At 41.3% G+C, this 27,347-nt stretch overlaps 1 protein-coding gene across 5 annotated transcripts in view; it reads right to left on the reverse strand.

The window, feature by feature from the left end:
- Positions 1-27,347, reverse strand: part of CPQ (carboxypeptidase Q) — a 166,469-nt gene that overhangs the window by 112,754 nt on the left and 26,368 nt on the right. For all 5 annotated transcript variants that reach the window (XM_072851188.1, XM_072851192.1, XM_072851190.1 and 2 more), the window contains one exon: positions 12,807-13,014. In XM_072851188.1, coding sequence (XP_072707289.1) covers positions 12,807-13,014 — 208 coding nt within the window. The remainder of the gene's footprint in view (positions 1-12,806; positions 13,015-27,347) is intronic.

The raw sequence follows: 27,347 nt of genomic DNA on the forward strand, positions 1-27,347 counted from the left end.
GTTAACAATCAAACACATTACATTTTATTTCATAATAAAAACCCATGGTTACATAATGGATTATTTATCAGCAGTAGTCACCCACTGTTATGTAATAATACAACCATTACTTGTTTTTGGCACAGGCAAATTATTGCAGAATCTACTATTGACTACCTAATAACAGTTTAGAAGAGTCAACTTTTAATGTTGTCTTCTTTACAGTAAACTGTACAAAAGTTACACTAAATTAACATTAAAAAAAAATATTACCGCTGCTTGCAAACAGGGAAAGGGAGAAGTTACTGTGAGCTACTCAAGATCCCACAGGGACGCAAGGCAGAGTGATGAACAGAACTTCAGAATCCCTGGTTTTAGCTAATTCACATTATTATTCTCCCTCATCTGACAAAAGTATCTTTTGTTGTCCTGTGAACAAATGTCTAGAATCAATCTGGATTTTCCAGAGCTAAACAGTACAATAGTTTCAGTATCTCTTGTTGAGGTATATTTTTTGTGCTTCACAGTCACCAGCAAACTAATGTGATGAAACCCAAATAGAAATAAATAAATCAGAAACTATGTGGTTCCTTTCTGTTTCTTATTCTTAGAATAAATGTTCTTCTTTTGTGACCACAGTAGATTAAAAATCCAGGAATTGCAGTCAAAGCTCAACCCTGCTTAATAAACAGAAACATATTAAAGACAACCTCTCTCTGTTTCACAGAGCATTTGCAATATTCATATTAGACAGCCAATGCAGAAGGACTGCAAACAGTGACTAGGAAAGCAAGGTAACAGTGAAACAGTTTAGAAGTCACAGACCCTAGCCACCTACCCAGCTAATGACATATGGGAACTATCTATAAATACCAAACCAAAGGTCAGATTTTAAAAGGAAAGTTGGAAGAGAACAAAGTTACGGCTTCAGGTTTGCACCATCCTCCTAAATATAGAAACAAAATGAGAGAAAGTATAAGGTGCCTGAAGGAGAGGACAACAGGCAAGTAATCAAAGCTGGCATCACTGGCAGAGCAAAGACAGGAGTTGGCACCTCTCATTTAATAAACCAGATGGAGAAGGATTTTCACCATTTAGCCCTACCCTGCAGGCAAGACCAAAGGATTAGTATTTGATGCAACAAGATGGACACAATAAGAGAGAGGCTCAGGTGACTGATTGGATTTGAAGGGGAAAACAAAGCTGGAGAAAAGGATTAAAGTAATTGAAATCGTTACACTTACAAGGCAAAAGACATTACTTCTACAGGGAAGAGCCCATCATTACTGTTGGCCATCAACATCAGGCTATGTTTAGAAAACAATTCTGAACAACAACTGTGGAATAATTGGCTCTGACTTCCTAAAAACACAAGTTAAAATTTGTGTGCCATAAATAAGGGGTTTCATCATACAAACAGGTCTAGCTCATCATACTTAAGTGCCTGACATACATCATAGTAGAGCTAACACAGCAGGGTGAGGCCATCCTATGTGAAGACAACATCTAATAAAATAACACAGAAATACCCTACCATATGGACAAGCCACAAGCAAGACTGTGGGAAGTGGAAGAACCAGCAAAATCGAGAGGCCCCCTACCCCCTGAAAAACAATTAAAGCATTCTTGTAAAGAGAAATCATAGTATTTTGGAGCAAATCATACACGTTTGCTCACATGTTTGAGCAAACAAGGCAAAACAAAATGAGGAATTAGCATTTCCAATCCTCTGTATGCCTGGGGCATAAACCAGAGCAACTGTGGATATTACCAGTTGACTAGCATATTAAGTATATTTTTTATAGTATTGGCACCTATATTCGTCTGCCTGTTTGTTTTACATGACGTAAGTAAAAGGTTACATATCAAAGCAAAACACTTTGTTGTATGCACGAGGCAGATTCTGAAGCACACAAATCCAGCCGGAGTCCTACATAAACCTGTGTTCACTTTTGGAAATCAGCACTAAACCTTGAAAAGAATAATTCAGATGTTTCACAGCAGATACAACATGTTTCATAAATAAAACTTCAATATATACACGGTAAAACTGTTCTGCAATATGTAGATAATTTTTAGTAACATCATCAGATTAAGAACAATACCAAATAAATTCTGAAAAAGTATCTTGAATAATACAGAAAGTAGAAACAATACTCAGTGGGAAGTACAAACTGAAAAACCAATTATAAGAAATGAAAATAATAAAACTGGATAGGCAGGTGAATCTATACAGTAGACCTCTGTATAAGCTGTTTCAGCATTGCCTGGACCAAAATCAAAAAGTGAGTTGCTGTGTAACTTGAAAATAATGGAGCTAATCCTAGAATACATCAAGAAACAGAGCCTTTACTCTCTTTTTTCTTTTTTTTTTCTTTTTTTTTTTTTTAATGAAAAAGAGAGTATTAGGCTAGGATTCGCCAAACACCAATTCTGTACCATTCTGGCACTATTTAATCTCTCCCAGTTGTCTAGAGCCACGTGCTCACATGCTCTGAAGATGAACACTCCAGATGAAGTCCTCAGTGCTGCACTTACACAGAAAGGACACGCAGAATTACAGAGAAATGAAATGACAGTCCACATACTTCTCAGATCTTATCAGCAGCTGAAAATGAATACACCCCTTGTGAAAATAATTCATTGGCACTGTATTACTCAGATCCCTCTCTGTAATCTTTATCGGCATTTTCGTTGTCAGGTTTTCCTTCAATCCTCTGCATTTATGGTCGTCACATACTAGTGAGACACTTGTTGTCAGTGTAATCAAGAAAAGCGAATATTGTGAGAACATTAAAACAGAACTTGCAATTGATGGATCAAGACATTACAATCATGTCAGATGGTTCTGAACTTGCTAACAGGGCTTTCGCAGGCACAGCAACTTGTACAGACTCAGATGGGGCTGGTAGCACCAAAGAAAGCCGGAGCTGATTAGGGCAAAAGAGGAAATCACAGAAACTGCTATAGTTCCCAGTACTCAACCCACAGCAAGCATAGCTGTAACTCCTTAAAGATCAGTACAAGAAACCCAAGACTTGGCAGTTTTATATGGTCAACATCTTTATATACATGAACCAGTAATGCAAAGGCAGAATAAAACTGTTCCTTTAAATCTTACTAACTCCAGAATATTACCAAATCTAATCAGTGGGTGCTCATGGTACCCGAATAAGACCAGAGTTAACACATGTTATTCCTGATATGGGTGGCCATCTAGCCACCAACAAAATGTGTAAGTCAGTAATGTTAGGAAAGCAGGTGGGCCAGAAGAGAAGAAAAAAAAACTTGAATACTACATTGATAAAGGTTTGCCTTGGGAAGCTATTGGTGAGGAAGCAAAGATTTCAAAAGGACCATTATCCTCACAGCATCTTTCTGGATAACAGAGACTATTGACAAAGATTTTACTAGCCCTTTATCTGACTCTGCCAAAGTTACAGAACACTGATTATATTACTAGACACTAAATGGATGAAACTCTTCCCAATTACATCAACATATTCCTGAACAGGAGCAGCCAAAACTAGGAGGAGGTAGAGAAAGCCCTTGTTAGTCTCATCAGCATTTTACTGACTTTGTAAGAAAACAAATATGCCAAATGTATGAAATTACCCAGAGGTTTCAGATGTCACATCAAGCCCTGTCTACTGGGGGGGGGCGGGGGGGGGAAGAGTTATGCAGTTCAAACCAAAAAGAGGCAAAAGTTTGGCAAAAGCCAAAGAGAGATAGGGACTGCAGAAACATCATCTACAGATTTCTCACTATTATGAAGTTACCTGAAATTTGACTCCTTAATCACTGCTCAAATAGCCAGAACCCACTGTATGATATGATCATCTCCTAAAGCACAGGCTCCATTTCTTCTAGGGACATCTAAGTTCTCTTGCTGACAGCTACGATTTGCCCAAAAGTGAGCACAAAGACTGCACTGCAGAATGCAGTCTGGCATGTTGGCCTTCAGGGAACACAGGAAGCAAAGTAAAAATTAATGAATTGTCAGTCAACAACATATACAGACTTCTTGGAGGGAAAGCCCTTAAGTGCAGGGCAAGAAAATAAATCCCACAGCACACCACCAACTCCTATCTCTAAGGGCAGCAAGACAGCATGCATAGTGCTATGAAACATAACTACAATGTTCCACGAGCTCACCAGAGACTTATAAGGCATGGTTTGCTCTTATTTCCTCTTGTTACACCACAAACAAGGGTTTTATCCTTGTTTCCTGGTCCCTCAGTACAATAGAAGACAATACTGCTGTATCCTATTGCCACAGGATATTGCCTTAGGACAGTCTCTCAGTGAGAGGTTTCCTATGAACAATTCCTGTCGCTATGCTAATCCCATAAGTGAAAAGTGTTCACAAATAATCAGTGGTGCTTCCTGATTTCTTCAGTCATGCTACAGCATTACTGTTACATCCCTACAGTTATCACCCAGCTTTCCACTGCCTTTATGCTTCTCACATTGCCTAAGCCTGCACAAAGCCGACAGAAGATGCTGCCTACTCAGAAGGAGAACTTTTATACAATTTTATACACTTTTTAGACAATTCTGCAGTGTCAAAAGCGAGCACGTGCAATATGAAGCAGGGGAGAATCAGGTTCATCAGCTTTCCAATTCCCTCAGAGATCAATTCTAAGCTACCTTGACCACAACCGCATTCTCCTCCACGTTGAAAGAAAATAACTCTTCAGCGCACACATTCACCACTTCACCCTGTACGTATAAAACTCACATGCTAGGGAGGAAAAAAAACACTTAAAAACCACAACAAGGCAATAATAAGAACAAGTACTCTGTCACTGAAAGATGGTAATGAGCAAAGAAAGTTTCTCAGATAAATAAATGAAGGCATCAGATCCCAACATAATATAGGCAAACTCTTTATTTTCAGTACTTCCAACAAGAGCTAGCTCTCTGAAAGCAGGAGTGGGGGCACTGCTCATAATAGTATGCACGAGGACCAAAGAACATAGCATTACACGCAATCAAGGAAAATTGCAGATACCAGCTTAGCATTGTCACATGAAATAGAAAAAAAGGTAAATATAGTAAATTTTTTTACTCAAGGAATATAGAAATAGTTTACTTTTACATTCAGAGAAATGTCTTGTGTCCCAGACATCCTTTGAAAAACATTATTTCTGGAAACTTAACCCAGTAACTTTCTCCCTTCAAAACAGATCTTTCTCAGTGTTTTTTCTTGACAAAAAGGCAATCTCGTTTAGCCATTTCTATCAAAAAGTTTTCAGTAATACTAACTTTTGATTTTACGTACGTATTAGCATCAAGGAGACCTACTTGGCTGACATGCAGCGAATATCCCTAAGTTTGTCTTCCCTGACTTACTGAAAGCCTCTGCTCTGTCCCTGCGCTCCCTCTTGGAATTGCCATTTGATAATCCAGAGCTACAACCTGCACTGATAAAGTGAATCTTCATATCACAGAGGGCACATCTCTGGCCACTACAATAGAAATTACACCATAAACAGTTTAAATTATTGTACAGATGATGTGACTTTCTTAAATGTCTCACATGGTATATATATCAGCCTTTTAATTTGAATAAAGAATGAGCTTTTGAAGTGAACTTCCCAAAATCCTTGGCTGCCCGATCACCAAGCAGTCTCTAAGCACCAGTGCTAGATCCCTTTCTGATGAAACTAAACCAGAAGATGTGCTCAATAAGTGCACCCAGCACGGCTCAACCACTAACACGTGCTCAGTCTCAACTGTTGCACCTAAATCTTTGATTGCAGCTTTATTTTTTTAAAAAATTGATTTTTACTTTAGTTATATCATCAGATGGAAAAACTGCATTGCAACACAAGGATTTTTGTTTTGAAAGATGTAAAAATGATTTGCAATTAGAAGAGGAAAAAGTTTGGACAACCAGTAAAATATTTTCCCTAATCCGAAGAGAACAAGACACAAGATTGTTTCATTAACCAAAAAACAAGAAAGCAGGCTTACAGATGGACTAAAATACATCCCACCCCTGTAGACTTGAGAGCCCAAGGCTAGTTTAAGTAGACATAAAGAAAAAATGGAGAGGACTGAACAGAACTGCAGGAAATTAACTCACATACCACATGCACTAACAGGCCAAAAGCCAGAGTAACCACAAATTCCTGAATTGACACAGCACTTGGAGAAGGGGACCAAAATTCAAATGCACCCAGGGCACTGGCAGCTCACGCACGCTAAGCCTGTACGCGTGGCCAGAGATGTTACGTGTCGGCTTCTCTCCAGCTACGCATCCTGCAAGCATCAGCCAGGCTGGCCCCTGAATGTGCCCAGATATGCCACTGAGGCTGCACGGCTTCAGCAGCCCAGAAAATCACTTAGTTACCAGGGTGCTATAGGCATATCAGAAAAAGGTGCGTATGAGTGTTGGGGGAACAGAGGGAAGTAAAGCAAAAACTTACAAAAACTAATTATACAAACCTTCTACTTCATTTTGTACATATAAACCAATTTCATTCTTTTCCTTTCAACAGGTGCCAGAGGCAGCGAACAATCTTAGTTAAACTCAAATGCCTGAGGAAAGCTAATTTTTTAAGTTGAGCAGCAAACTGAATGACCAGTCCCATGCCACGCCAGACAGTGTTACTAAAGAAAAAGTGATGACAAACCTAACTCCTATTTTGTGCTACTGTACGCTCGCTTGTTCACAGCAATTGTGTTGTTTATTAAATAACCACAATGAAAGAAGACAGTAAAAATGAAATGGTTAGCTGAAGAGCTTCTGAAATTATTTTAGGATGTAGGTTAAGTTTCAGAAATTTCCACACAGGTAAATTTTTTTGGCTGAAAATAACAGCTGGTGGTCCAGGCCATTTAACGGGCAACAGGGGCAACTTTCTAGGGCAAAGTGACCTGTTTCACCCACTTGACTCCCAGGCTATGATACACCGAAGGAAATACAGGTTTGCTTAGCTAGACCACGTGCACACAGAGTGATAGAGGTGCTCAGGACCTGACCTACAACTCATGATCAGACTGGGCTCAGGTCACATGAAGTCCCATATTAACAGAGAACTGCTCTCATGCTCACACATAAGTCTTAGCCAGTGCTTACCAGCTGAAATACAGTCCTACATGGACACGGCACTGCTCCCCCTCTATGGACAGCAGAACGGGTCATAGGAAGAAAGACTCCTAAGATGGTAGTAAAAAATTAGGTATACTGGCTTTCATTGTGGAAGGAGGAGCAGAACAGGAGGGAAAGGAGCCTTCACGGCTCATGACACGACCAGAGGATACAGTATTTCAAAGATAAGACATCCGTTTTAAAGGACAGATGCATCTCTTCATTATAAAAAACAAATAAAAGCAAAAGAAATCCTACCAAAACTCCTGTACCATCCCAGATTTCAGAAAACTTGACAGAACAAGCAGAAGAAGTTGAGCATGTCTGCCACTACTGATGTGAATAAGCCCTTATTTTCCTTAGACATGGAGTTTTAGGGAAAGGAGGAAGGTCCCCTTAAGCAGGCAAGTCTCACATTTAGAACCAAAGGCAGCAGACCAAGCCTTAGGAAGAGGTGGTAAGAAATCACTTTGCTAGCACCTGAGAGCTGAAAAATTACATTAACTAATACATTGCCAGTGAGATCGAGAAGGGAATGAATTGTTTACAAAGCAGTGAAGAATAAAAGGAAAAACAGACAAGGAAAAGAAAATGTACTTTGAGAGTACAACGTATATACAAAAAAGGTATACATTAGTATACATGGTAGAAGAAAATAAACCACATGAGGTTCCTAAAGGGGGAAATTAAGGCAAAGGAAAAGCACCAGTTTTCAAATTCGCATACGTTCCATGAAATGATATTCTAGCCCTGGCACGCCTGCACTTAATTGTCACGTGCATCCACTCGGGCTATCCATGCAACCTCTGCCATAAATCTTGAGTTGCACTGTGCCACTCATTAATTCAGCTTTCATCCAGACACAGCTTTTGATTAGAATTACTAGAGCTTCACAAGCAGACATTGGGTCTTAGCCACCTGTAGCCTGGAGAAGGAGAGAGAAAGTGAAAGAACTAACTTATTTCAGATAAGATTCTGCATTCAGCCCAAAAAGAGAAGAACTTGACCAAGTATGTGTCCTTGTTAACAGTCTCCAGACTGTGTCAAAGTACTACTTGGTCTATTTTGGCCTTGTAATATGTTCCCTGTTGGATTTCTTGTATATTGGAGAGATTGTTCTGCAGCATTTAAAAAATAATAATTGGGCTCTTGGCATTTATTTCTGAGGATTCTTGTGAACTTTCTTTTTGAGTTCTTGAAAAACATTCAATTTTGCTTCTTTCTAGAGCCCTTAAAGTGGTTATTATTACAAGACACAGTGTTACGACTTTATCTAATCTGTGGTTCTCGAGGAACAGAAGGATTTACTTACAGTTTTAGATTCCTAAGAGTACATTCACCACAGGATAAAGACTGGACCATTTCAATAGCTAAAGGATACCTTTCATCTATAAAATACTCTAAAAACATACAGCGAGGAAGCAAAAATTCAGACTTATGGCTAGCTTATTACAACCACATTTTTAACCATGCCTTGTAAATTGAGTATTTTTGCTGTAAAAACATCCACTACAAACTGGGAAATACTCATCAGTTTATTGTACACAACAGTAAATGTATGTATTACTTTAACTTGTACAAGACCGTTAATCACAGCATAGTCAATCTATTAAAGCAAAAAAAGTCAACATCAAGATTTCTCCAAAAAAGCCAAATACTATGGATACCGTTGACTGATTACAATAATACCTGTTATTTGAGAAGGTTCATTTAAAATAGTTCTGTTACTCTTAACTCCTAATATCCATGTTTAAATGTTTTCACCACCAAATTGCCAGTGCTTCAGGAAATTGTTACTGGCAAAAAGGCTGTTATAAACATACCATTTGGGGGGAGGGCAGGGAAAATTACCCACCTGTTACAGTGACTTTCTCCTAAGTAACAAAACCCACTCTTACATGCTACCTATAAAGTAGCAAGAGAATTATTTGACTCTAACACCACATGGGGACAATGCCACGAGACACAACTGCCGTGCAACATGGCAATACGAACCATGTAACTACTGTCATCTCTTCATAGGTCAAGGGAGATGCTGTTACTAATTTTATTTCCTATTCACTTACCATTTCTGTCTTAAATAAATGAATCCACTCCTTGAAACTCAACAACAAATCCTTCAAGTCCTTCACTGTCACCAATGAGTTGGCATGAGCCGTAATATAAACACAGCAATGAGTTTCCCTGAGTATATTCAAGTTCATCCCTTCTTGCCCTCATTCAGAGTTGGGATGCCTGAGTCCCCAAGCGGTTTCATTCACTCCATAACTATACTACCATACCTTAAAGAAAAATAAGCTGCCCACATAATCCCTGCTGAAAGGTTCCCTTCACACTTTTTGCCCTTGACAATGTGGCAGCTGCTTGGCATCTCTGGAACAAGGAACAGCCATCAAGCTGCAGCAACAGAACACTGATTTAATTCATGTTGTGATTTTACCAATTCTGTCTTGTCAGTAAGCTTTAATAATCAGACCTAATAAGCCTAAAATGTTAATCCACTAGAAAGTACCTAGTTTTAACCTATCAATATTATTCACATTGCAAGATCACCTAAAAATCACACCACAAAGTGGCTTCCATTGTTCCAGCCAGCTTAATTCATTGCAAATAGAGTAAGCAAATAACAATAAGTGATCCCCTGTCCAAAAGTGGTTGAAATCTTAAAAAAAAACCCCACACCAAAGCTGATATAGTTTAGGGAAAATTGTGAAGTTCCACCCTTCATTGACCTGAGGAAAGCAGGATAGTGCAGTACCAGAAGGAGAATACTTTCTTCTAAGATGTTTCCAGGATGTTTTGGAGAACTGCCACAATCCCATTAGCAGTTATTCACATTATAGGTGCACATGTAAACACACAGGCCCAAGAAGTAAAGATTCTGGTCAACAAAGCAGCAGTATACGAATTGCAAGAATGCAAGACTTTCTTTCACAACACTTAGAAGTCTTTTATTGGCTTTTTACCTTTCATCTCTCACCCTTCTAACATGCTGCTCCCTGAAGCAACACAGTATTTCCCATCAGTCAATCAAAAAGGCAAGCAACTTGAACAAACAGTGCCCCAGACACTGATTGACAAGAAGCACCACATCCAGCACAGAGTCCACCCAGCACAGCACATCAGTAGGACAGACGAGGAGACACACAGCTGGTGATAAAGAGAAAACACAGGAGAAGGCATGGAGATAAGAAAATCCATCCTGCCTACAGCAATACCTATTTTCTGTTAGAAACAAGACAAACAGATCTAGGCATCATGGAGTGGCAAAAGTGACAGACTGGACCTGAGTACCTCCCTTAACACAGGAAAAAATAGATTAACCAATCCCTCCCTCACCCCAAAAAACCCTAAGTGAAGGTAAACAAAGAAATGACAGAAAGTACATTTCATTATAAAATGCCTCCTTGCAGCATCTAAATTTGAATTTGCTTTGGGGAATGACACCTCGGCTCCCAGCCTCAATTAAGGATGCAATACTTCTAAGCAAACATGCATTTCGCATCTGTTTCTCCTCTCGTTTCATTCAATTCTGAAATAGCTGTAATGCCAGTACCCAGACCTAATAAACAGGCTTTATTACCTTCAGTCTCCACCTCTGTTCCTCATCTCTAAATTTTCCATTACATGTTAAAATGCACTTCCATAAATAGTCTGGCAAACAGAAGATACAAAGAGTCACTTTCAAATCAACACCTCTGCAGGGCACCAGAACTAAGGACTGGATAGATCAGTGTTCAGATCATCTTCTAGTTTTCAGATAATCAACAGATTATAGATTGCAACATTCTTTGATGATACCAAATACGACTATTTTGAAAACATACCATTTTTCATAAAACTGTTTCTGAAACGTATTTTACTCTCTGTTAATTATTATTAAATTTATTAGAAAATTATAGGTATTAGAAAAGATATTGTAAACATTGCTACATCTGTTGGGCATCAAGAAATACACTAGTATAGTTTGGATACTACCTGAATTCAAAGTACCTTACTTTTGAGAAAGCATTTTAGACAGGTAATGTTGGCTTCTTTAGGGGAATATGGAACATATAAAAGTGCTACCAAGCAACTACACTGGCAGCAGAGCTGTCCTCTGCACATGATCCAATACAGTTAGCTGGCATTACTGCATTTCTCAAACTTCTTGAAGCACCACAAATGGTGAGGCTTGCACATTTCTCATACTGCCGAGATGTGACCACTTATGTTTTGTCTGAAATGGTGGAATCAAGCATGCTTCCAGATGCCTGTCCAAGCCACTTCCCTGTCCCAGCCTCAAGCAAAACCCAAAGCCATACCACACCTTCCCACTTCCCAGCTTGGACTTCTGTAGAAAGAAAACCTAGGCGCACAGATCAAAAAGAAACCATGACGTTATCCAAACAGAACACGATTCTGGTTCATGATGTGGTACACATGCAGGGTCAGGTTAGCTACCGACGACTACTTCTCTGTGGGTGAAGTCACTGGGCAACTAGGGGGAGGAATAAATGGCCTGTACTGCTCTGAATATTGTCCTGGTTTCAGCTGGGATAAAGTTAATTTTCCTCCTAGCAGCTGGTATAGTGCTGTGTGCTGGATTTAGTATGAGCATAATGGTGATAACACACTGATGTTTTAGTTGTTGCTACGTAGTGCTTACACCACTCAAGGACTTTTCAGCTTCCCCTGCTCTGCCAGGGGCACAAGAAGCTGGGAGGGGGCACAGCCAGGACAGCTGACCCCAACTGGCCAAAGGGCTATTCCGTACCCATATGATGTCATGCTCAGCATAGAAACTGGGGGGGTTGGCCAGGGGGCAGCGATCGCTGCTCGGGGAGGGGCTGAGCATCGGTCAGCGGGTGCCGAGCAATTGCATTGTGCATCACTTGTTTTGTACATTCTCCGCCCCCCACCCCCCCCACCCCCTCCCCCCGCTGTCCTATTAAACTGTCTTTATCTCAATCCACAGGTTTTACTCTTTTTTTCCTCAACTCCCTCCCCCATCCCACTGCAGGCTGGGGGGAGGGTGAGCAAGTGGCCGTGTGGTGCTTAACTGCCAACTGGGGTTAAACCATGACAATATATATTGTCCAAAAAGAGAACAATATTACAAAATATAGCACCTCACAGAAAACTAAAAATGCTCATTTCAGAAATTTAAAACTATATATAATAAGTAACATATTAAGACATCTAAAAACACTTAATTTTTAAGAAATCATTATTTCAACCTATCTTACTTAAAAAGTAGAGTGAAAATTACAAACCTTACTGCTAAAGTGTTCAAAATAATTATGTTCAAAGCAGACTACTCCTTCATCTAGTACAAGTCAGCCTCATGCTAGGAAAATGACAAATTCAACAACTGTACACTTACATTCTAGTCAAATATACAGAATGACCAGTTCATATCATCACTGACAGTCTGGTACGTGTTGTCACAAAGACATTTGATTTTGGTTGATCTCAGAATATTTATGGTAGCCTTGAGAATGCAGGAAGTTCTTTAAAACAAATATAATACAAAATTTGGATCAGTAACAAAAAATTAAAACATTTTGAAAGAATGACAAAGCACTGGGGAAAAGAACTCTTGTGCAGCCAATAGTTTCAAAACCGAACACCCACTCGTAACTGGCAACTAAATGTTGCCATAGAGAACAAAAATGCCTGCCCAGAAATGACATGTGAACTAAAGGCTAAAATGTGAGTCACAGGGAGAAAAGAGAAAAATGCTTACCTATGAATAGAAAAAGAAGCAATGGATCTAATGAGGGATGCCACTGCTCCAACTTTAGCAGCTTCCACTGCTCCCTGTGATCTGTATCGCACAGTTTTGCCATAATTGATGAAAGGTTCGTTGTAGACAACAATCTTCCCCTTGGCCTCCTGAGCTCTTTTGCGCAGTTCATCAAAAGAGGCTACCACTATGACTTCTGCCGTAATTCCTGAAAGAAAGTATTACAGTGGCTTTAACATTGCTTTCCTACAACTCTCCTACAGACAGTTTTAACAGACAGAAAAGCACAGACTGTGCAGAACACAAGAAATCAGATTTAACTTCTTACTGGAAAAGGAAGACTATGTGAAATGCTTCATCAGGGATTGGTACTAAATAGCTGTAATAGCACCCTGAACCAAGTACACACAGTTCTGTAAACCATGCTGTCAGGTTGGTATTAAAACATAACTTGAAGGGCAAGAAGGATACAAGGGGGGAATTCTGTTCTCCGCACATGCTTTAACACCTCACTGCAATCACTTATAGTACAAAAACATTTGCAAAAGCTGCCTACGGGATTAATAAAAAAGGATAGTTATCTTTTCATGGAATTGTTTTGATATGTTGCTAAACAACTTAGCTTAACATAAGACAACTGGAAGCACATATTTTTAGACTGAAACACTTACAGAATTATTTAATCCATAAAGGAAATTAAATTAAAGCTCTGCAGTTTCAACAAATTTTGCAGTATGCTTATAAATAAATAAATAAATAAATAAATCTTCATATTTAATTCAGGAGAATACCACAATTCTACTGGATCACCTTCTAGGAGTTTTCCCAGGAACCCATCTTTCCCAGTTATGATACAGAGAACACAGGCAGGTACTTCTGCAGGACTATTCACACATGGTAAGTTAGATCCCACCCAGCTCTTTGTTTTTAATAGTTGGAATAGTTTTAAATTGCTGTATTATCTTGCTTGAAAAAACAAAGGATCTTATAGATAAGTAGTTTTTCCCAAAGCCAAAGAATCCTTCTAACTTTTTAGAACATTAATTGAGGAACTATATTTCACAGCATTTAAGAAGTGATTCATTAAAATGACCACTATGCTTAAAATCCAATTTTGTTGACTGGTTACAGAGATAAGTAGAAACTGCTTAACAACATGGGCTGGTACTTTTCTTCTAAATACAGAAGAAGTAATGGATGCCTGAAATTTTAGTGTTGTCTATTTCACCTAAAAGCCACAAAACATGTCAGTGAAAACTAAAACTAGTAACAAATGTCTAGCGAGGATTTGTCAAAGAACTCAACCTATCGTGTTTTAAGAAGAAAATGTTTCTTCTTAAAAGTCCTTGAAAGTCCTCTTTCTCCTTGAAAGTCCTCTTTTTTTTTTTTGTGGTATAAGAATTATTTGGAGAAGATTTCAAAGGCTTGTATTTGAGACTGTAATACATGAGAAGAACTGATAGAAAAATAGGAAGATCATCTCTCCCAGCACCAGTGTATCCAGGCTCGTGGCTTCTTGAAGATCAAACTATAGTATACTTCAAAACCTTAAAGAAACCGTTTCACACAAAAAAGTTTAGTTTCTTAAGAGTGCACCACTAAGAGGGCAAGAGACATCTACTGCTACAGCAAAAGCCTGTGAGTTTTGGCTACACAACCAACCTAGTGTGAGAGGTGTAAAAATTTTAACTGAATAACTATTCAGATTCTTAGCTTTACTGAAAGAGACAGAGAGCGCCAAACCAGAGAATCACCTTCAAATTTTACTAGTTGTTGTTGGCAGGTAGGTGTGCATGCTAACAGACTCCAGCTGCTTCTAATGAACTGCAGGTTCAGCTGCCTACCTAAGGAGTATCCCAGTGACAGGATCATTCTGGGTATGGAACCGTGCCACTGGAAATAAAGCCAGGTATCTGCAAAATTTCATTTTCCACAAGAAAAGTCATGGTCTCAGTAGGTTGATACTGCAATCCGTATTTCATATTAGCTCTCCCCAATGCTCCCCTTGGATCATGCAGCAGGCACTGGAAGGGCACATGTTGTATTAGTGCCTGTTCATCAAGGGAAGCGAGGAGTGTAACTCTTCTTGGCATTACTTTCCTGCATTAATGAACAAACTCCAACTCTGGATGATTTTTAAAGAATGCTACAGACAGTTAGCAACTATCTATAATCCCTAAGAAATATCATGGAGAAGTATATTTATGGCCCTCCCTAGATGACAGGCATCAGGAGTTTGTACAGTGAGTTTTGTGGGAATTAAAGCTAAGGAAAAGAACGCAGAGCTGCAAACTCCAGCCCAATACCTCTACTTCTGAATGTTCCCAAAGAAGCTAAATAAAGCCACCCTTTGACAAAACAAAACAAAGGTTCTCTCTGCAAGTTTAACTTAACAGCAGCACGGTATACATAAAGCATTAATCACAGTGCTTTCCATAACAAAATAAAACTTCACTCTTGTGTAACTTATGACTAATTCAATGTCTCATTAGCATTTTAGTCCCATTTTATACCATTTCAGTCTCATCTATTGAAGTGACAAGAGCAATGTTTATCTTAAATATATCTGTGGACACACATACACAAACCACCCTAAGACCTCCTGTGCAAATGAAACAAATACCCCAATAGTTTATCAGTTTAAGGGGAACGAGTTATTCCTTTTCAAAATGGGAAATGACCCACCTTACTGAGCCTTTAAGCAAATTAACCGACCTCTACCCCTAGCATCTTGTACCAATTCAGTGCCTCATGGCTCTGCTTCCCATGTTGAAAACTGTTCTATCTCTTTCTTACTCCTATCATTATCTGATCCAGAGCTTGGCTGTGCGTTATTGAACAGAAGTCTTCAGAAAACCCATGTAAGGAGGGAGCTGGATTGCCTGCTTACTTAAGCAAGATACAAAGATTGTAACACATGCAGTCTAAGAGATGAATACGGAGCATTTAGGGAATTACCTAAGTAAAGGGCATGAGGCGTAGAAGACAGAATTATGAACATGATAAACTTGGCTGACTATATGAAATTGAAGACTATTTATTTGTTCTCACCATGTGAAACATTACATATATTGTTGCATTGGACCAGTGAGCAAAAGAATCTATGTAGTACTATGGGTTTCCTCTCATTTCTCATATTAAACAGTAAATTGTACCCTGTCATTTCTGCGGATTAAGGTACAGGAAGGGTGTTAATAGTGGGAACAAGCAGGCAGCTTTCAATTACCAACAAAATTATATATTACGAAGTCCCCTGTACACAGAAATGTACATTTCTATCTGAACACTTGGATATGCCACAACTTCAATGATCACACTGCCAGTTGAAATAAATAGCACGGTATGCATTAGCAAAGTCTAAAATCTGTCACAGGCAGGATGAAGGCAAGACTGTTACTCTTTATTAGCTACAGAAAGTCCAATTACATATATATATATATGCGCACCTGTAAATCAGCTGTCTGCAACACTGCCATACATCAGAAGTCTGATTCTTGGCATGAACAATTCTGCCTGGAGTCCCCTTCTAGCACCTGCTTACCTGCCAGCAATCATGCCAGAAGTAGATTATTTCAAAGGGAATTCCCCACGAGATAACTTATTCTCCCCAAGATTAAATGTAGCGAACATTTAAGCCATTTTAGTATCTGGAGCTATGCATCTGTCTGTGTTAGTAACAGGTTTCAGAGAAGAGTAAGAAAAAAAAGGAAAATCCACCCTATCATCAGATTTTAAAAACTGATGAATCTCTATTAAAACATCAAGGAAACTTCATACGGAATATTGTCGCTGTTCTTGGCCACACCAGGGCAAGACATTGCAAGACTTTACCGTATCAAATATCAGGAATTCCTGCATTTGGGAACCCAGTCTCTATTGGTTTTTATTTATTACTAACCTAGAACCACTCAGCTCATAAACACACAGAAATTCAACCTAGTTAGTTACAATGAAATGCTGTATTAAAAGAATTTAGCAAAGCCAGAAAGAAATCCCTTTTGCATACTGTTTAATCTTACTGGATAATAATTTCCTGATTACTCAATTATGGTCCTACTCTCTTCTTTTTTTCCCCAGTCTCATTTTTGTTATCCAGTCAACAGCAACAGTCCCTTGGAGATCTAGTTACAAAACCAAATGCAGCCATCATTAATTTGACAATAATTCTTTTTAATAACAGCAAGTGAACAACTCACCCCTACGTACCTTCCAAACTTCATTTACTTCACACTGTGTTAACATAAGAATTATGATTTCTCTTACAAATCACACTATGGAACAGTGATGCTGATAATCCACATGCACTGAAGCTGCCACTGTCAAATAAATAATCTGATGGGCAAGGCAGTTTTTGCTTAAAACAATTAAAATACAGTATTTTTAGGTCTAGACACAACAAAGCTGAAAACTACATCAACTAAGTCTCTGCTAAACTTCCCTGTGTGTTACATATTTAAAATGTTTACATCCTAGGCATAAAATACTGTCTGAAATATCAACACAGAAAGTCAACAACACATCTAACTGTTCTGGTACTGGTGGAGATTTTGAAACTGGGGAAGAACATATCTGAAACACATCCTAGCCTCTGCAGTCATGAGAGCAAGAGGGAGACAGAGTGCTACCTCCCCATTCATCAGAACCAGGTATCAGGACACCAGGACCAGGAAATCAAGACACTTCTTTGTGGTAGGAAGAATACAAAGAAACAGTAGGAGCAGCAACACACCACGAGAGCAAGGCATGAAGCCTACCTGATAATCGCAGCCCTGCCTCACAGACCAGCAACATCAGACCATGTTGATTCCCTCGTTTCTTGTCTACTGGATGGATGCCACTTCTCAGATTTCTCCATTTCCACCTCAGCTCTCCCAAAAAGCTAATTTAGCCTGGAAGCTGCCACATCAAGGTATAATGTATTCCATGCCAACCCTAAGCACATGCAGGTGGTAGCTCCAAGCTTTTCTGACCTTAGCCTGGCTAAATGCAGTTGTCCATCAGACTTGACCATCTCCCCAGGATAAGAGTACCATGCCTCTACTTCTTTCAGAAATGGCCCACATGCACTGTCTTGTGCCTATTTGCAAGGTAGCTTCTTTCACAGCTACAGAGAACCTAGAAATTTTTTTGCATGTGTCACAGGAAAGAGCTGCACATACTAAGTTATAATGTAGCAGCTGGGATATGCAGTTCTCCTGTAAAAATGGCGGTCTTGGACCCTGGATGCCACATCACCCTCCACAGAACTGGACCATGTGCCAGGATCAATACTCCTGGATGAGGATGTAAGAAGATGAAGCATGCAACAGGGAAAAAGTAGATATATATGTCTGGAGATAGGAAAGAAAGGTAGTTGTTGAGACAGGTCAAAGAAAATAAGGTTTTGGGGAGCAGAGGAAAAAGGCAAATATATTCTTGAAAGCTAAGTAAGATTAGGGACCTGGCATTATATCCTATTCAGGTTCAGCATCCTCTAAAATCAGCCCAGAAAACATTTTTCCCCTCAACTTCTATCTTACCTCTTTTAAAAACATGTTGCTTTTCAGCTCTCTCCAGGAACTAGTTCAGCTTTCCCCTAATGCCCCACATAATTCAACAAGATTTTCAGAAAAACAAACCCAAATTCTGGGTCCATAATGAACTCATCAAATTAAGGCTTGGAGTCAGGCTGAAGCAAATGAAAGATTCATATCATCACTTTTTTTTTTTTTTCTCCCTCAAAAATTATTAGCACATACTGAAAATTTAAAATAACACCTAGAAACACATTTTCTCTATCAACACATATCAATATGTATTGATATAAGAATTATAATATGAAGAAAAGAGTAAACATTTTAGAGGAACTGTGAAAAAAAGAAGAGGGCTTTTATCAGGAAGAAAGATTTTGTAAAATCTGAATATGCTTCTGGAAAATGTGACCTCACCTACTCTGTGGAACAGCAAAGAGAATTACTTCATGAAACTAAAATTGCATAGGAGGGTTATCCAAAAGGATATGAGGCTATTCAGCTCTGATGCATAGCACAAAGACTAAATGTATTACTCCATTCTTTAAAAAGAACATAGAGAAAAATAAACGCTATATAATAGTTACATTTTTGACAAATATGACTTACAATTTCCAACAAGTACTGGATCTCATTAGAACAGTTTGGTTTCAGTAACATGCAGCCTACTGTGCAGCAGTAAATCCTAGCAGCAAGGGGGCTGGACTCGACCAACGCAAGTGAGCTAATTGGTGACATCAAGATTGGAGGCAGCCTGGGCTCCAGTGATCATGCACTGGTGGAGTTCGCAGTCCTGACGGATATGGGTCAGGTGAAGAGTAAAGTCAGGACTCTGAATTTTAGGAAAGCAAACTTCCAACTCTTCAAGGAATTAGTCAATAGGACCCCCTGGGAAACTGCCCTCAGGGACAAGGGAGCAGAACGGAGCTGGCACATCTTTAAGGGCGCTTTCCACAGAGCGCAAGAGCTCTCAATCCCCAGGTGTAAGAAATCAGGACAGGAAGGCAAGAGACTGGCATGGATAAGTTGAGACCTGCTGGTCAAACGGAAGGGCAAGAAGGAAATGCCCAGGCAGTGGAAGCAGGGACAGGTATCCTGGGAAGAGTATAGGGACGCTGGCCAGTTGTGTAGGAATGGGGTCAGGAAGGCCAAGGTGCAGCTGGAGCTGAACTTGGCAAGGGATGCAAAGAACAGTAAGAAGGGCTTCTACAGTTATGTCAGCCAGAAAAGGAAGGTCAGAGAAAGCGTACCCCCACAATGAGCAAGACTGGCAAACTGGTAACAACGGATGAGGAGAAGGCTGAGGTACTCAACAAATTCTTTGCCTCAGTCTTCACTAGCAACCTCTCTTCCCACACCTCTTGAGCGGATGGATCACAAGATGGGACCTGGGGGAGCAAAGTCCCTTCCATTGTAAGAGAAGGTCAGGTTCAAGACCACCTGACGAACCTGAACATACATAAGTCTATGGGACCTGACGAGATGCATCCCAGAGTCCTGAGGGAATTGGATGATGTAGTTGCTAAGCCACTCTCCATGATACCTGAAAAGTCACGGCAGTCAGGTGAAGTCCCTGGAGACTGGAAAAAGGGAAACAGTGCACACTTTTTTAAAAAGGTTAGAAAGGAAGACCCTGGGAACTACCAACCTGTCAGCCTCACCTCTGTGCCTGGGAAGATCATGGAACAGATACTCCTAGAAGCTATGCTAAGGCACATGGAGGACAGGGAGGTGATTCAAGACAGCCAGCATACCTTCACCAATGGCAAGTCCTGCCTGACCAACCTAATGGCCTTCTATGATGGAGTGACTACATCAGTGGATGAGGGAAGAGCTATGGATGTTGTCTATGTGGACTTCTGTAAGGCCTTTGACATGGTTCCCCACAACATCCTTCTCTCTAAATTGGAGAGATATGGATTTGGTGGGTGGACTGTTCGGTGGATGAGGAATTGGTTGGATGGTCGCATCCAGAGGGTAGTGGTCAATGGCTCAATGTCCAGATGGAGATTGGTGACAAGTGGTGTCCTTCAGGGGTCTGTATTGGGACCAGTACTGTTTAATATCTTCATTAATGACATAGACAGTGGGATCAAGTGCACCCTCAGCAAGTTTGCAGACAACACCAAGCTGAGTGGTGCGGTTGACAGGCTGGAGGGACGGGATGCCACCCAGAGGGACCTGGACAAACTCGAGAAGTGGGCCCATGTGTAATTCATGAGGCCAAGTGCAAGGTCCTGAATCTGGGTCAGGGAAAACCCCGGGTACCCATACAGGATGGGGCATGAAGGGATTGAGAGCAGCCCTGCAGAGGACTTGGGGGTACTGGTGGATGAAAAGCTGGACATGAGCTGACAATGGGCACTTGCAGCCCAGAAGGCCAACCATATCCAACTGCATCAAAAGAAGCGTGGCCAGCAGGTCAAGGGAGGTGATTCTTCCCCTCTACTTGGCTCTCCTGAGACCCCACCTGGAGTCCAGCTCTGGAGCCCTCAGCACAGGAAAGACAGGGACCTGTTGGAGCAGGTCCAGAGGAGGGCCACAAAAATGATCAGAGGGATGGAACACCTCTCGTAAGAGGAAAGGCTGAGAGAGTTGGGTTTGCTCAGCCTGGAGAAGAGAAGGCTCTGGGGAGACCTTATTGCGGCCTTTCAGTACTTTAAGGGAGCTTACAAGAAAGATGGGGACCAACTTTTTAATAGGTCAAGGGGTAATGGTTTTAAACTGAAAGAGGGTAGATTTAGACTAGATATATAGAAGAAATTTTTTACAAGGAGGGTGGTGAAACACTGGACCAGGTTGCCCAGAGAGGTGGCAGATGCCCCATCCCTGGAAACCTTCAAGGTCAGGTTGGACGGGGCTCTGAGCAACCTGATCTAGTTGAAGATGTCCCTGCTCATTGCAGGGGGGCTGGACCAGATGACCTTTAAAGGTCCCTTCCAACCCAAACTATTCTATGATTCTATGATCCCAGGCATGAAGCCTTGGATGCCAAAAGAGCAGGGCAACAGGTCTGGTTCTCCCAGAAGCAGCCTTGCATGGGACACAGGCTTGCTATGCAATGTCTGGGAAGAATCAGGCACCCAAGAACGGGATCCAGAAGAGCCAGTTTCAGAGAGCAGAGATGCCCAAGGCAGGAAGTATCAAGTATCGAGGGCAACCACTCCCTCCTTAGCAAGTCAAGATGCCAGTCACTGTAGGCTGTCCCCTGGGAGGGAAGGTAGCAGTGCCACCCAGCTGTGCATGCATTCCCCACGCATGCAGAAAATCATGTTCAAATCCTGTCTCCATTAGTGTGAGGCAGGAGCTTCAGCCTGGGCTTACCATCCTTGAGGTAACCACCCTCAACTCAGCAACACTGAAAAGGGCCAAGACCTGAAAATTCAATTTTTTGCCATTGCCAATCCGTACAGTTCACTTGAACGTTCATTAAAGCAGCAACTGGAACCCATGTCCTTCCCAGACAGCATGTCCACCTCAAAGCCACACAGCTACTCCTACTCTCTAAATCTTTGAAATGCCACTGAACTAACTTTTGGCCCAGACGCTGGGCCACTGAATACCACAGCATCTGAGGTCCTTCATGGATGTCATTTTTTACATTCCAAGAAAAACAGGAGCATAATTATCATACCACAAGCAATGCTGCTCTAAGTAATGATAAACAATCCAGGCACCCAATACTGAGGCTCATGGTCTCAAGATGTGAATCAATAGCTCCTCATACATAGAAAAAGAGGGTTCCAGTGAAGACAGAAGGAGGGCTTTGCCATACACTGTGCTCTCATGCCTACAACTCTCTCCAATCTCTGTTCTCAGCACTGGACCCCTTACCAAAGGGGGTACCCAAGTCCCTCCAGAAGGATCTCCTTCTCTCCCAGTACGCAGTGGTCATCCAAGATGCTGGCAACTCAAGGGTAATTCCTCTGATACACATTAAAATTAACTTTTTTGTTGGCCTTTTGTTAATCTAGATGAATTCCCTAATCCACTTCACCACTGAGAAAAAAGGAGGGTCAACACTGGGGAAAAATACATCAGCCAGGACTGGGGCCAGACCACTTCTTTCAGCAGTATCCCTGGCTTAAAAAGACTGTGAGCTTACAGCAACAGCACACGCCTTCAACAGCTTCAAGACACATATTATCCCCATTTTATAAATCACAGGCTGGAACTATTTTCATACTATCTAAGTGGCAAAACTCCCACCACCTTCTGTAAGAGCAAGACTGGACCAAATGTTGTTGACAGTTAAACAAAAAAACCCACGACTTGAACTCAAAAACTACAAAAAAGTCTGCCAATACATCATCTTCATATTTATATTATTTCAGTTTCGCTGCAACAAACAGTACATAGAAACCAGAGACTGTTCCTTTTTTGAGGAGACATTTTGGGCAGGCTGCATTCTGGGGTTGGTTCTGCTTGTCAGTATCTCTTTAAAATGAAAGGGCAGGGTCACCCATCAGGAAAAAAAAAGTGCATTTTAAAACACAGGCAAAAAATATGAATTCTTTGATACTTTATGGTCAAACATCTGCTAAACTACTACTTTCCTTCAATTATAGGGTTCTCAAAGCAACAATTATATCTATTTTCCTCAGAATTTGGGGGATATAATCAGTACTACCAGAAATCAACACAGTCTCTCTATATATATCTGTATGTTTTGCCAGTGTTGAAACACTGGAAATGAGACAAGGACATTGACTAAATATGGTAAACCTCCAGTTTGTCAGCTCCCTAAACAGAGCACTTTCTAACATTCAATCCTGTTTGTTACCTAGAAATCCCCTTCTTCGAGGTGGTGACCATTTTCAATCTCTGCTGACTTCTGGAAATCCAGGTCACTCCGAGTTTCATGTTTCTCCTCTCTCTGTCGCTAAGACAGGCATGACAGTTACTCCCTCCTTGTAAGGAGATCAAAGGAAGTGGAAACTTTCTCTTTGACCCAACATCTTCAAATCTTGGGATACACTGAAATGGAAAACGTTTTGTTTCATCTTCAGTAAAAAAATCTAACCTTTTCTGTGCTGCCCCTTTTTGCTGTGTAAATCAGACTGAATCTGGAAACTTGACATCCGGGCATGTTGCCCAGTCCTGAAGAAGAAAATAGGGAAGTGTGTGTTTTATCCACAAGATCACAAGGTACTGAAAGGTCTCCTGCACATCATCTCCTGCACATCATCAGAACTGTTCCAACCTTGAGTTAGCCAACCAGCTCTATGCCAAACTCATGTCTGAGCCAAAGTGGGCAAATCCCAGCAAATCCAATAAACGGGCAAAGCTCTGTCCATGTCCCATAAGGTTTTTAATCCCATAGGCATGGGTTAGATAGAAGACCTGCAGCAAGAGACATTTCTTGTATCCTGGAGTCAATGCTGGCTCGGGCTCCGTGGCTAAAATACTGCTACTATTTAGGCCTTCCTGTTCCTGCCCCAAAGGATTGCAGATTTTTTTCCACACACTCACATGGCGTATGCCGAAATGGAAAGCGAGCAGCCTCAGCGTGTGCTCTGGCCATTGGGTCACTCTTAGGAAACACTGGTTTGAATTTCCATGGACAGAAGGGAAAATAAACCCTGAATTTCCAACATCCAAAGCCAGGTTTCTAACTGCTGTTAGGCTATTGCCATGTTAATAAAGAGCCCTTTAGAGCACTAGCTCAGAGAGCTGAGCTCCAGGAGGAGCTCTGAGGGCACCAGGGGCCACCGAGTCCAGCATGAACCACTAAGCACATCCAGAGAGAAGCAACATTTTAAGTTTCTGCCAATGCTTCCTATTTTCTTAGCTCATCATGTCTCAAGCCTGGGGGCACATAATGGGAAGGAAGGAATACAGGACATAACTGAGAGGATGAAAAAGCAAGAAATGGTCTCCTGTACCTCCTGCTGGGACAGGGGAGTCACCCCCTCTCAACTTAACCCCATCCCCAGACCTTAAAAGACAAAAAGTCCAGCCAGTGGTGTCCTCTGGCTCTAAGTAGGCATCAGGTAGTGTCAAGGAAGGGATCTATCGGGGCTTTACAGAGACAGTGGTTTGTAATCTGAGGGGTCCGAAATGTATCCTGATAGGAACACTGATTTCAAGAGTGCAATAACTATCAAGCTAATACCAAACACCTTCAGGGATCACCTGCACAGTCCACTTTAGAGGCAGCTCTGACGGGTATCTCTGCCCCTGGGCAGAACCCAAGCACCAATGGCCAGATCATGGAGCTGACATCTGAAAGCCAGTCCTCAGCCTTTAACCCATTCCTCTGGCAAAGCTTGGCATGGCAGTGGTAGATCTCCCTGGTTTGATCCCGTGCAGCAACAGCAGCACAATGCCAGGAGAATCAGCATCAAGCATCTCATATTGAGTTGCATTATTTTGATTACAAGATGACTCACACTCCCACAGCTTCTTGGCTAAAACAAGACAAATCAGAGCTGCTGATATTCCCTCACTGAGGGAAATTGTTCAAATATTTCCGATGTGATTTAGGGCAGCCGCCTATCCCTTTTTCTCAGGAATAGGGCATGGTGACAATCGCTGCTTAGAGCAGAGGGAGTGGATCTGGGAATGAATTCCTCAGAAGTGATGAGGTGGTGGTTTTAATAGTCTAACCACACATTTTTTTATTCTGTGCTTGGGATGAGTGTGAGTTCTAGGACAGGCGCTTTTCCGAGCAGCACACCTTGCAATTCTCTTGCCCAGAGAGGCTGGTGACAAGCAGCTCTCACCAGGCGTTTCCGTCAGCCAAGCGGCTAGTCCAGCGATCGGAAGAACAAGGGCCAAGAGCTCACCAGGGACCAGCTACCCCACATAACCTCCTCCAGCACGAAAACCTGTCACAGCTTGCACAGATCAAGATGAGACCACCAGAAATCATAACAGCCACAAACAGTATGATAGATTTTAAGTCAGAAGGCAAGTAACTTAATCAAAATTATTCCACCAAGTATGATAAACTGCCCGCTCTTCTCTGAGAGATCTCATTGCCATGCAGTCTTCTAGCACCAACACATACACCTCTCCAGAAACACGGCAGATCTCAGAGGAAAGGAAAAAGGTGAAGAAGAATAATATGGGTTTTTTAACATTACTCAGTACAAACCATCACTGGATAATACAATCGTATCTTCCAAGACATCACCAGCCACAGGTACTAGCCCAACCATTCAGTTGTCAGTATAAGATGATCTTCACAGATGAAAAAGAAGGACACGATTAGCCTCTGTGAGCATTTTTAAACATGTAAATTCAGTATCCCTCTAAATGAAAAAAGGTAAAACTAGGAGTAAGACCAGTCACATGCAAACAACTACACAACTAAGAAAGGGAAGCGAAAAACAGACTTCTCGGGATGTGAAAATGTTTGCCAAGATTAAATCACAGTTTCTCTTTGCAGGTTCAGTAACACTTGCTCAACAGCAAAAATGCCATTTTAATTTTAGCTTCCTTTTTAGGAATCTTGGAATAGGACTGCAAAGGATATAAAATAAGTTGTAGGTTTAACCTTTGCTGTAAATATTCTCCTATCAAAGCACTAAGCCTTAGACATATAATGGGATAAACAGATATTATTAATGGTTTTAGTTTTGCATTTTAGGCATGTGTTTACCTCAATATGACAGAAATACTTCAGATAAAATTTACAGTAGCAGTTTCCCAAACCAAGTAAGATTTATTCCAAACATATCTTAAATTACCCAGTTTTACTTTGTTGTATTTTGAAGGGCTATATATTTTTTCTAAACAAAACAGCTTTTATACATTATTTGTTTCAAACAGAAAGCTCACTATCACAAAAATTTACAATTCTTAAAAAATTTATGCATCACAGAATCACAGAATCGTATAGGTTGGAAAAGACCTTTAAGATCATCGTGTTCAACCGTAAACCTAACACTACCAAGACCACCACTATACCACGTTCCTAAGCACCTCATCCAAACGTCTTTTAAATACCTCCAGGGATGGCGACTCAACCACTTCCCTGGGCAGCCTGTTGCAATGCTTGACAAGCCTTTCAGTGAAGTAAAATTTCCTAATATCCAGTCTAAACCTCCCCTGGCGCAACTTGAGGCCATTTCCTCTCGTTCTATCACTGTTACCTGGAAGAAGAGACGAGCACCCACTTCTCTGCAACCTCCTTTCAGGTAGTTGTAGAGAACGATAAGGTCTCCCCTCAGCCTCCTTTTCTCCAGGCTAAACAACCTCAGTTCCCTCAGCCACTCCTCGTAAGACTTCTGCTCTAGACCCTTCACCAGCTTTGTTGCCCTTCTCTGGACACGCTCCAGCACCTCAATGTCTCTCTTGTAGTGAGGGGCCCAACACTGAACACAGTATTCGAGGTGCGGCCTCACCAGTGCTGAGTACAGGGGCACGATCACTTCCCTAGTCCTGCTGGCCACACTATTCCTGATACAAGCCAGGATGCCATTGGCTTTCTTGGCCACCTGGGCACACTGCTGGCTCGTATTCAGGCAGCTGTCAACCAACACCCCCAGGTCCTTCTCTGCCAGGCAGCTTTCCAGCCACTCTTCCCCAAGCCTGTAGCGTTTGATAGTTTGTAAACTATCCAGACACTCCCTAACGTATAGGGCTACCCCACCACCTCTCCTGCCTTGCCTATCCCTCCTGAAGAGTTTATAGCCATCCATCGCCACACTCCAGTTGTGCGAGTCATCCCACCATGTTTCCATGATGGCAACCATATCATAGTTTTCCTGATGTACAATGGCTTCCAACTCCTCCTGCTTGTTGCCCATGCTGCGTGCATTGGTGTAGAGACACTTCAGCTGGGCTGTCGTCTGTGTCTCCCTCATAGAGGAACACCCCTTGTGTGCTTTGAGGCGTTTCACTGGCATTTCCCTCTTGGCTCCTATTGCCTCAGTATCCCCTAGCTCAACTCTGTTCGACTTCAGCTGTGCCCCAGTGTACCCAGCACATTTCAGAGACACATGCTGAGTGCCCTCACTGGCACCCGCTCCCTCTAACCATGGCACGTCGTCCCTCGGCTTCCCTCGGGCAAGCCTGATATTAT

The sequence above is a fragment of the Ciconia boyciana genome, chromosome 2 (genome assembly GCF_034638445.1).
Source record: "Ciconia boyciana chromosome 2, ASM3463844v1, whole genome shotgun sequence".
Classification (NCBI taxonomy): domain Eukaryota; kingdom Metazoa; phylum Chordata; class Aves; order Ciconiiformes; family Ciconiidae; genus Ciconia; species Ciconia boyciana.